The 12,076-nt window shown below is 40.7% G+C and overlaps 1 protein-coding gene across 1 annotated transcript in view; it reads right to left on the minus strand.

Moving 5' to 3' along the window:
• Nucleotides 1-250: 250 nt before the first annotated feature.
• The window catches only part of DNAAF1 (dynein axonemal assembly factor 1), a 31,787-nt gene continuing 19,961 nt past the window's right edge, over nt 251-12,076 (minus strand). Inside the window, exons 8-12 of the mRNA XM_018571982.1 lie at nt 11,278-11,607; nt 9,991-10,097; nt 5,757-5,831; nt 1,703-1,937; nt 251-342 (exon numbers count right to left, since the gene is read on the minus strand). Of these exons, the coding sequence (XP_018427484.1) occupies nt 251-342; nt 1,703-1,937; nt 5,757-5,831; nt 9,991-10,097; nt 11,278-11,607 (839 nt within the window). The remainder of the gene's footprint in view (nt 343-1,702; nt 1,938-5,756; nt 5,832-9,990; nt 10,098-11,277; nt 11,608-12,076) is intronic.

Consider the following 12,076-nt stretch of genomic DNA (forward strand, 5'->3'; position numbering starts at 1 on the left):
TTAAACTTCCATGTGGCAGCAACTGGGCTAGGGCAAAGACATGCCTCTACTTCCATAACCAGGCAGTTGACAGCACTTGGTGGAACTCCAGGCCACTGTAAGGCCAACAATGCATTAAAAAAAAGGCATCATCTTGGACCTCATGGTAACTGTTTTACTCTAACAATGTTAGGCTTTTTTTTCTAAAGAAAGAAAAAAAAAAGTTATATTTGCCCAATGACTTTTTTTGAGAAATAATTAATATTTTGTCTCAGTCCAATTCATACTCAATGTCTTCATCCTTCTGGCTGGTAGGGGATGCAGTGGGACCTCCTTTTGTCTTGTCCTGTCTGTTAAAATCGCCTATTGCAAAAAAAAAGAAAAAAGAAGAAGACGTTTAGTAGACTTTGTGCAAGATGTTTAGGTTATTGCAAACAGAAGAATGAAAGCAACTGGTACTACCAAGGAAACCCTATTGTAACACTTGGGACCTGACAATTTGGGTAAATATATCAAAAGTGCTATGTTTTTTAAGTGAGAGAAAAAGCAAAAGGTTGTAGAATCGGAGATGAACAAGCCAATTAAAATTCACACTACTGCTATCTTGGTGAATCAGTGCTGAAACCTGTCCCACTGTTGAATGATTGCCCCACAAATTAGTAATTCACCAAAGTAAGCTCTTAGGGTGTTTATGGGGCATCTAAGGGGTGAGGAAATAGCCTGGGGTGGAAATTACACAGGAGAGTGCCTTTATGGCAAACTGAATAAGTTCAAGCAACTAGTTCAGTCTGAAGACTAAATATTTCATGGGTTCTGCATGGAGCATATAAGATAAAGGTGTGACTATCACAAATCCAGCACCTATAAAGAACTGACACCCTTTGAGCTGATTTTACAAAGTGGGTTATACCAAAGAGAAGAACCAACACCTTTACAGTTTTTTTTCACCATTCTTGGTTTGCTGGAATGGACAGGTTTCCTTAACCACTTGCTGACCGGGGTGTTTCACCTCCTTCCTGACCAGGCCATTTTTCAGTGTTCAGCGCTGCGGTACTTTGACTGACATTTATTCCGTCATGCAACGCTATACTGATACGAATTGCATACCATTTTTTGGGGACAGATAGAGCTTTCTTTTGGTGGTATTTAATCACCACTAGGGGGGGTTTTATTTTTTACTATATCACAAAAAAGGTACCCTAAATTTTGAAAAAAAACATGTTTCCCTATAAAATGTTATGAAACAATTAGGTCCCCGGGGGGGCCGCACACCCGCAAGCGATCTAGAGACGCCCGATCGCTTGTATGTAAACAGCCATCGCTGGCTGTTTACATGCTCACAGTTTTCCCTCTCGTGTGCGCGCTGAGTGCCACACACGAGAGGGGGGAGGGGCAGGACGTCTTAAGACGCCCTCCCGCTCCTAGCAGACTCCCGTCCGGCCGTTCACAAACGGCCATGGACGGAAGGTAGTTAATAAAGGGGCTGCTGTTAGGGCTCCTAATGCACAGAACAGGACCTGGATGGCAAATTGAGCCCCACAGCCAGGTTCCGCTGTGTGAAATAGGAGGAACATTCAGTAGAGGTTTATTTTAAACATACAGGCAATTATATCCTGCAAATAGGTAAATAATGAATAATTACTCCCATACTAACCTGAAATGATTGCTTCCAAGGATTCCATGCAAGGACTGTAATCTACGATATTATCTTGCGCCGTATTACCCTCTTTCCCATGACTGCCGTCCACCTCCTGAATAAGCCCAATTTCCACCTCTTCGTGTTTTTGCAGGTGGTCTTCTACCAGGGGTAGTTCATTACTGGGCTTGCTGAATATATTTAGCACAGGGTGTGTTGGCTCTACACTCTCATAAATTTCTGGCGTCACATCACTTCTTTCCCAGTCATCAACACTGTCATCACTGTCCCCAGATATCACTTCAATCTTTGGTCGATATGTCTGCTACAAACAAAAATACAAATGTAAATTTAAAAACTCCAGAAGACATGAATCAAGTAAAGGTGATGCACACATACCTGTAGGGGCAGATATACACTTACCAAGAATCCCCTGCTAACAGCAGCTAATTGCATAGGATTTAGGATTTTTCTCCCAAAAAAAATCAGAGGGGGAACTTCGCAAAACTGGAGCAGACAAAATCTGGAGTAGCTGTGTCTGGCAACCAATCAGCTTCTCTCAGTTTGTTCAGTTAGGATTTGAAAATGAAAGAAAGACAGAGAGACTGATGGTCACCATGCACAGCTGCTCCAGTTTTGATAAATTCCCTTCCAGGTCTTGAATATTCAGCCAAAATATGAAGCGTAATTGGTTTCCTTGAAGAGTGGTTTTGCTTAACCCAATTCCTGCCTGCTATCTGTGCTTAAATGGTCCTCAACACGATGTGTTGTGCTAGAGATACGTTTATCAACGTCTTCTCATTAGAGAGTCACACGCAAACACAATGCAGCTGATGGCTCTCAATTCTGGGTGCCACTGACAGCTGAGGACCAACTGACAATCTAGAACCAATCAGAAAATGTCAGCTGAGTGTAACATACTCACCTCTCCTCTGTTCCGTACTCTGTGGGTGGCGACGCCTCCTTATATAGGGCATCACTCTGCTCCTCCTTCCTAATTCGCTTAAGGCGCCAGATGCAATTGCCTGGAGTACCTGCAATGTGGAGACACCAAGCAATACCTTTCCTGAACCATCCCCACAGTAACTGCTCTCACTATGATAGTGGAACTGCTGCTGTCATTTCGCCTGCCTTGTCTGATCAAATCATCTGTCCACTGCTGCTGACACCATCCACTCTGCTTGATCGATCCATCTATAGTGCTGCTGACACCATTTGCTCTGCTTGACTGCTCTCTCTATACAGTGCGGCTAAGACCATCCGGTGCTGCCTGATCGATCCATTCTGACAACCTTCTGAATTCATATATCCATCTACTGCAGGGAGTTTATTTCCCACTGCATACCCTCGGACTACAAAACACAAGTACCATTATTAACCTGAATTAATAAATGTTCCTGGTGTGACTTATTTCCCATCTATATTCAAATATTTTCCATGAACTGGTAATCTTGAGCTTTGTGAATAGAATTGACATATTAAGGTCGAATTCACTTACTAGAGAGTATGCTATGAAATTGCAAGTGTGTACTGCACCTCTCCTCATCTGCAGCTGTGATCCATAAAAAAAACCAAAAGCCCTTCTGAGCATATTGTGTTACACTGAGGCTGGAAGGCTTCATTAAAAAAAAAAAAAAGCTTTTAGTCAGCAGATGAACACTGCCATATTCTTACTGCGGTGATTGTTTGCAGTGCCATCTGTTTAATGCTGGAATTACAGCAATGCAATAATGCTAATATTATTATTATTATTATTATTATTAAGTGCATTAACAGAAATATAATAATAATAAATTATTATTATTAAGTGCACTAAAACAAAAACAAATTAAAAAACATCTTTTTTTACATGTTATGCATTTGACTATGAACAAATATTTCTGGACAGAACAGAAACTGTACTCATTATGCTTTACCCCCTGAATTCTAAAAGTCGAATTTGGTGCATTTAAAAAGTGGAAAGTATAACGTACTTACAGCGACCACATATTTTGGAGTTATCATAATAAAAATAAACCTTATATGACTGCCTCATTCAACCTGAGCCTGACTAAAGAGAGGCAAGGCTTGTGAGCCCCGCTTAAGCTCATGTATGCTACATAGTGTTAAATGTGAATTTTAATATATGTCATTATTGCATGGGTGCAAAGCTACCTGTATTGATGTCTGGAAGCTAGAGTACAGTGGAACCATTATTTGTAACTATTTGTATGACATTAAATTGAATAGACATTCCTGTGTACTTTCATGCCCTCTAGTGACCAAATAGCCACAATGCTGCTAGTAAAAGGTTTCAATAATTTCTTTAAAGCGTAACTGAATTGTTTTCTGGTTTTTTTTTTCTCAAACTTGAAAGTACATTCAAAGTCTTTTGTGACCAAAAACTGTTTCTTTTAGTTTTTTTATTTAGTGTACACTGCTTGTAGCGCACGAGAAGGGCAGTGTACAACCCAGCTCATTCCAGGCATCCGTAAAATGCTGGAAATGTAGTTGGGTGCCAGGGGATGATGTAGCTTCTGGGCACATGTGCATGAGTTACATCATCAGTTGCTTCACAGTGGCATACACAGAGGATGACAGCAATGGAGTAATAAGAGAGGGGCAGACATCACATTGCTGGATAAGGGGACTCGAGGAGGTAGGTGTACCCTAATATACTTACCATCTTGTCTTGAATTGTATTGTGATTGTAATGTCTGCCCTATATTGTAAAGCGCTGCGCAAACTGTTGGCGCTATATAAATCTTGTATAATAATATAATAATAATATACAAGTATGCTAAGCATACTTGTACATTATGATGATATCCCACCCAGTGGTTAAGTTCTGCTTTAGGGCCCATTCACACCACATCCAGATTACCACCAGACCAGACTGTTTCCAGACCCAAAATGCATCCCAATGCATTCCTATGCTATTTCTGGCCTCTGTTCCCACCAGCGCAGTCTGGAACGCATAAAAAACACATGGAAGGCACTGGAACACACCTGTAAGACCATTTTAAGCTTTAAAAAAAATTCAAATTGCGGTAAAAACACGGCAAAAATGCAATGCATATGTTCCAGATCTGGTCCGGAAAATGGTGTGAACCATGCCTAAAACCCATTTAACATCATGGTTTCCCATCTCTGTATCAACAGTTGCCAGGTTTCTGAAGCCAGCTGTGCCGTCCTTGGATGCAGATACATAATAATAATTAAAATAATATGACAGATTTAAGCTTAGTCCATATATAATATTATGGTACATAGCAAAGTGTCTTGAGAGCCTATATTGTAGAATATTTGTAGTAATATCTCTAAGTTTATTCAAAAATAATCGTACTTTGTGTCAGCGTTGAGGGCGAGACCTCATTGCAAATACAGAAATTGATTAAAGTCACTAAAACCTAGCAAAACATGAAGTATTATTTATGTAGCTTTCTCTTTTTCACAATTGTTTGACATTTTCCAGTGTGTCAATAAAACATCCAATACAGACTTTGATATTCACTAAAGTTCCCCCAAATCATCCATTTCTTTAACATGGAGATCCGTGGTTTGCTGTACATAGGATCCCCTCAAAGTGCCTGTTACAACTATATTTTTTAATTAAAATAATGCCAAATCTGAACACTTCTAGGTTCATAGTGTCCTAACAATCATGATAGGGAAGACATAGTTGCTCTTGGTAAAAGCCATTTTCTGTGGCTTTGTGGACTTGATGTGCAATCACCAGATGATAACTACTCATCTAAGCACCCATGACAAAGGGCTTTGGGTTTATGTCAATGGCATCAGACTTACTTCTAACCTGCATTGGACCTGCTTCAAGCAGGTTTTGCTTTCCCATAGAATTGCATGGGAACGCAAAATCTGTGTAATGCGAACCAAAGCACATCGAGACGGGCCCTTCGAGAGATCCAGGGGAGGGCCATGAATAAAAGATGAAGCAATTATGTGCTTGCATAAGCTAACCAGTCAATGCCATTAAATAATCCTTTCGTGCCCAGAGGCCATTGATGTCTAGATTCCCAGGTGGATTTTTGCAGCGTCAGCAAAGTTAACTTGACAATAACTAATTAGCACACCTAAATCATTTTTTAGAATTTTACATAGTAAAAAAAAAGTTAATCATTACTAGAACAGCTGAGGTGTATACCTTGTTATGTCCAATGTTATTTTGTAGATGTTCAGAGGGTTCATCAACTTCCACATCCTCCAAATCAGGCAAATCCTAAATTATAAATAGATAATTCATAATAACTTTACTTCAGTAGAGTATTTAGTTATACTGAGATGTGATTTTATATGATCACAGGTTCAGCTATGGCTTTATATATAGGTCCATGAAAAAGCATCTAACTCAGCGCGGTATGCTCCAAAGCAATACACATTCTCAATCTAACCCCCGGCAAACAGAAAGCCCTTAAAAGAATTGATTGATAATAAAGACATCATCAAACAGGCTGATAAAGGAGGAGGTATGGTTATTCAGAAGCGCTGTGACTGTACCAAAGACGCATGCAGGCTTCTCTCTGATCCATCTACATATAGACACCTCCCACAAGACCCATTGGAGGATTTCAAAAAAGAGCTTGATACTCTCATGAAACCGGCATTTACCAAAGGTATCATTTCCAAAAAAGAAAAAGCTTTCCTACAACCAAAATTTCCCAACACTCCCTATTTCTATCATCTGCCAAAAATACACAAAGACAGTACCAACCCTCCCGGACGTCCAATTATAGCCAGCACCAATAGCCTCACCAGTGGCCTGTCAATTTACATAGACCAATTTCTCCAGCCAATAGTTACAGCCCTACCCTCATATATAAAAGATTCCGGCCATCTCATCCAAACTTTATCCACGTATGAGTGGCAGTCTACATATTGCTGGTTATACTTAGATGTGTGTTCATTATACACCTCTATCCCTCATTCTGTTGGTTTAAATGCCCTCCTGTTTTTTCTTCTAAACTCATCCCTCAACTACACTCAAAGGAGTTCACATTGAATCACAACTACTTTTCCTTCTTAGATAAATTATATTTGCAGATCAAAAGGGACTGCCGTGGGAGCTAATTATGCCCCGAGTTACGCCAATTTAACTATGGGGTATTGGGAAACATTCAATATCTGGGAGAACAACCCATACGCCAGTAGGATAGTTTACTATGGGAGGTATATAGACGATATAGTCATCATCTGGGATGGCCCCCCTGACACAGTTACAGAATTCGTATCCCATTGCAATAAGAACAACCTAGGCCTCTCCTTTACCCACGTTGTCAGCCCCACCGAGTTGATCTTCCTCGATTTAGAACTCACCACCGTCGAGAATAACATCATTACCCAAAAGCCACGTTAAGCCTTCTGGTGGTAACTCGTACCTCCACTATCACAGCTGCCACCATCCGAGGTGGAAGAATAACATACCAAGGAGCCAATTCTGCCGCTTGAAAAGAAATTGCACTAATAATTCTGACTACACCACCTCGAGCCGTCTACTTTCAAAAAAAAATTCTGAAAAATCCTAACCCGCAGACCTCATCACGGAGGCTTATACACAATACCTCACATCAGATGAACCCAATAATGCCAAGGAAGACCGACTTCAAAGTCAAAATAACAACACTAGGTTCATCACCACTTTTAAGAACAAGTAAAGCCATTCAGAGAGTGCTCTACAAAAATTGGCATATCCTCTTGAAGGATCCTAAACTAGGCCCACTGCTGCCTCCAAAACCTCCCATTAATTTCCGAAAAACAAAAACATCAGGAACCTTGTAGCGCCCAGCAAATTACAGAAACAACTTAAAAGCATCCCAAAAAAAATTCTGTTCGATAACAGAGTTGGTGTTTTTAGGTGCAAAAACCCCTAATGCTTAACGTGTCAATTCATCCACCACGGACAGAGCGAGTTCAATGATAATTTACACAATATTTACAAGATCAACCAATTCATCACTTGTGTCCACGATCACGTGATATACGGACTCACATGTCCATGTGGTTTAATCTATGTCGGACGCACTATGCGCCCCTTGCGGAAAAGAATCAGTGAGCACAGACGCCTTATTGAGAAGGGCGACACAGAACATAGTGTCCCCCAACATTTTACTATGAAGCACTAGAAAAACACACGAGCATTGCACGTTTACGCCATAGAACACATATCGACTCAACTAGCACCATCCGAAAAGGTTTCGCCTGTTGTGCAAGAGAGAAACCTTTTGGATCTACAAATTAAATACGCTAGTACCTACCGGTCTAAACGAGGAGATCGAAATACATACCATTTTATAAGTAGAAGTCACATAGTGTATGTGATTGACTGACCTCCATTACGTTTTTATCATTCCATATAAATAAATGGGCTCCACCATAATCATACCACGTTATGCGTGTGCATATAGATATAAACATATATCTAGAACAATGTCAAAACCTTAGTTCTGCCAAAGGACTATTTTATTGTTATTCTCATTTAAATAATTATTATTATTAAAAACTTGTTTACAAAACATTTTTTATTCACAAGTATTTTGTATATTTTACCTATACTGTACGTACTTAGATCCACCCCCTTTTTTTGTACTCTTTTGCGTCCCATTTGTATTTTTTATTCATTCACAAACATGCCTATATACAAACATTTTATCAATTTCTTTTAACAAGAACCATAGGAATCCTTTTCAATACAGAATGCATGGACCAGGCATGCAGCTTCCCTCTATCCCTTTTTATAAACGATATGTTACTATCTGCCATCATGAAGTGATAAGCCACATTAACCCATTTAGTTCTGTCCCCTGATGAGCGGTCTCACAAACACCAGCTGAAAGCCACACACGCAACCCCCCTCCCCCCCACCCCGATCCGCCAACCGAATGTTCGTATGACTTTCGGCTCCGCCCACTGGACACATTTAAATGAGCTTCTAGGATTCCTGCCCGCTCTTGACTCCCTACTTCGGCTTGAGAAAGAGGCACCGGCCTCGAAACGCATAGCCATTGGACAGTACTCTTCCAGCCCCTGACTGACGTCACACCACCACTCAACGCCGCCTCACACTGACAGCTGAACACAGTGAGACACGGCGTGTGAGACTCAGCAGCTTCCCCCACCTTACTCTTACTGGAACCGCAGGGCACAGCCTTGCAAGCTGAGTCCTGGCGTTTCTCTACAGTCACATCCAAGCCTGCATCAGCCCCAGATGGTGACAAATTCCCCATTGATCTCAGATTCCTGATAGGTTTCGCCTTTGACAGGGCAACGCCTCTCCCACAAATCACCAACGAATCAGCAAACAGTGAGTCACCTCATCCATTTCCCCTTGTATCCAATTGTGGTCAATTATACTTGTGTTTTTATGTATACCTAATAGGGCTGTAGCGCTTCCCTATCCAGTTTCTTTTCAGTGTACACGCAGGATCCCTCTCCCTGGTCAAGGAGGCAGCATGCCCCCTCCCATTAGTCACGTAAACGCACCTCTCACCATCAGAGTAGTGCGCTTACTACATTTGCCGCTTCTCTACATATCAGCGCGATTGATTTACTAAAGCCAAATAGGCTATTTTTCTTTGCAACTGGAAGTTTCCGCTTAGCTTAATGAATGAGATGAAGTTCTGCAGACTTCCACTATGCAATCATGTGCATGCACAAATATTGTTTTTTAAATTTCCCTTGCATGCGATCGGGCATTCTTTGCAAAGTTAATTTTCACCATATTCACTAAGCTAAAGGAAAAATCCATGGAAAAGTGAACATCATATTTGCCTTTAGTAAATCAAGCCCAATGCCTCTGAGCAATAACATTTGTAAGACAAAAAGTGTTTACTGCACAGTTTGTAGAACTGATTATGTTTTTGTACAGTTGATTATTATGCCATGCGATTTTTGTAATTACACAAGAAAACAACAACATTACGATGAGTGTCGGCTGTTGAAAATACGGTAATACCTCGGTTCACGAATGCTTCTGTTCGCGAACAATTCAGTTCACAGACAGAAAGTTCAGCAAAATGTTGCTTCTGTTCGCAAACTCCACATCGGGTGAGAAACACGACCGCGGCCATCTTCCCCACTCTGCCACATGGTTGTGGCTTCCTCTAGACGAGATTGCGGTCGCAGACAGACCTGTGCACACTTGCTGTGAAGCTTTTGTGTGTGCTTTTTAGCACATACAATACTGTACAGTATTATGTATTGCATTGAACCTTATGGGGTAATTTGATTCGGTTCGCAACCAATTTGGTTCGCAATCAGAATCATGGAACAAATTAAGTTTGTGAACCGAGGTACCACTGTAATAACAGTATAAAAACAGCCTAGGGAATCATGTTTTATATAATGCAGAAAAAAACAAACAACATAAATTCATCCATACTTACATCAAGGTAGAGCTTTTCTGTAACTTTCAGGGGCAGTGTTTCAATATCTTCAGCATCAACAAGCATAGTAGTCAAGGAGCCTTCTATGTTCATGTCTTCGTAGGAAGCTATGAACAAAGCTTGATTCAGTTAAATCAAATGACGTTACTCAGAGTGGATGATACTAAACTTGTGAATTATGCACTGTTAAAATGGATTTGCTTCCTTAGGGAGCACATATGCATTGACCTGTGGCCCATTTTGAAAGCTTAAACTGGTTATACAAGTCTTGGCATAGATGTGCAGTTTAAAGAGAAGTCCACTAAAATGTACACTATATGTGCGAACCTTTGGAGACATTCCCCAAGTCATGGCATGGAGTTCACCCACAACGGCCTCCAGTGGCTGTTAATGCCACAGAATTGTGGTGTGTGTGTATGCCTATTCAGCAAAATGAGCATTTGTGAGATGAGATACTGATGTTGGACATAATAAGCTTGTTCACAATTGGCATTGCAATTCACACCATAGGTGTTTGGAAGAGGCGAAGTCAGAGATATGTGCAAGCCACTCAAGTTCTTTTTTTCTTTGTGGACCCGACTCTGTCCAGAAGGGCACAGTCATGCGAATACAGATATCTTCCAACCTTTTGGAAACAGTTTTGAGTAGGATGTTAACAACTGATTAAGGCAGGTTCACACCATTTTCCGGACCAGATCTAGTCCGAAAAATGGTGTTAACCTGCCCGCAGTTCCAGTGCATTTCAGACCAGACAAAATGAGACATGCAGTATTTTTCTGGTCTGTGGACTGTGCTGGTGTGAACAGAGGCCAGAAATAGCATAGGGATACATTAGGATGCATTTTGGGGCCGGGAACAATCTGGTCTTGTCTGGAGATGACCTGGATGTGGTGTGAATGGGCCCTAAATGTGTTGTATGCTGTAGCATTAACAATAGCTTTCCCTGGAAACACCTGAACACAAAAAACTTGCAGCATAAGACCTAAAGTATGTGGACAAAGTGATAATCCAGTGTCCACACATTTTGGCCACATGGTATATTAGTAAAATAGGATGATAGTAGGGTGAAGGTGGGCATTAAATGACAAAGTTGTACTTATCCTGCCTGGGATTTCAGTAAATATGTATACTAGATATATTTGACCTGCTAAGACTAAAGGGATCAGTGGATTTTTATCTCAAAAAGAAGCATAACAGCAATGGTTACCATATAATATACATATTAAATGAATCACAGACAAGAAATTATTCAAAAATGTATTTCATAATAAAGACCATTAAAGTTACCCAGGTTTGCATTTATATTGTTCTTTGCTGAATGCGTCTCCTGAGACAACAATTTGTCTTTATTGTTAGGATTGTCCGATGGTACCATTGATGGGGATTCTGAATTCCTTTGGCCGGAGACATCATCCTGTGTCTTCTTGTCTGCGTCCATGAACTGTATATGTGGGCTCTTGGGAAGAAGTGTTTCCTTGATGTCTGTGTCAGGGTACAACTCATCACAGGCATCCATAGCCTCTTCAACAAACTTGTGGATCTTTTCCCGAGGTTCTTCATTCCTGCAATGGTTTATGTACTCCTCACAAGGCACAGTGATGTCTTGGTGAATTTCACCTAAACAGTAGGTCAGAACAAGTTTAAAGAAGTCAGAACAAGTATCAAACCTACTGACACCAGAAAATATTACTCTTTAACTTGTTGTTTGACAACTAAATATTTCTGGCTTGTATTTATATATGAATGCACTAACAATCCATAATCCAAACATAGTGGGCTATAGGATAGAAACCTCTCTGTGTTACACTGACTAGAATTTGGGAAATGGCCAACTTTGTGCGTTCAATTCATGTTTCAATTCAGAATTTACATATTTATTTGACTAAAAATAAAATTAACCTCTTGCCGTCCGTTCTTGCCGTCCGTCCGACGGCAATTTTTTTCTGCCCGCGAGCGCCCCCTAGCGGGCACGCACAGGCAGAAAAGACCCGATCAATGCACACACCCGTTACCGGGTGTTTCACATATAGGCGATCAGCGGATATTCCATCTAAATGAAGTTATATACACAGTGACACATTTCATT

Source organism: Nanorana parkeri, unplaced genomic scaffold (genome assembly GCF_000935625.1).
Source record: "Nanorana parkeri isolate BGI_ZX_2015 unplaced genomic scaffold, ASM93562v1 scaffold1888, whole genome shotgun sequence".
In the NCBI taxonomy this organism is placed as follows: Eukaryota; Metazoa; Chordata; class Amphibia; order Anura; family Dicroglossidae; genus Nanorana; species Nanorana parkeri.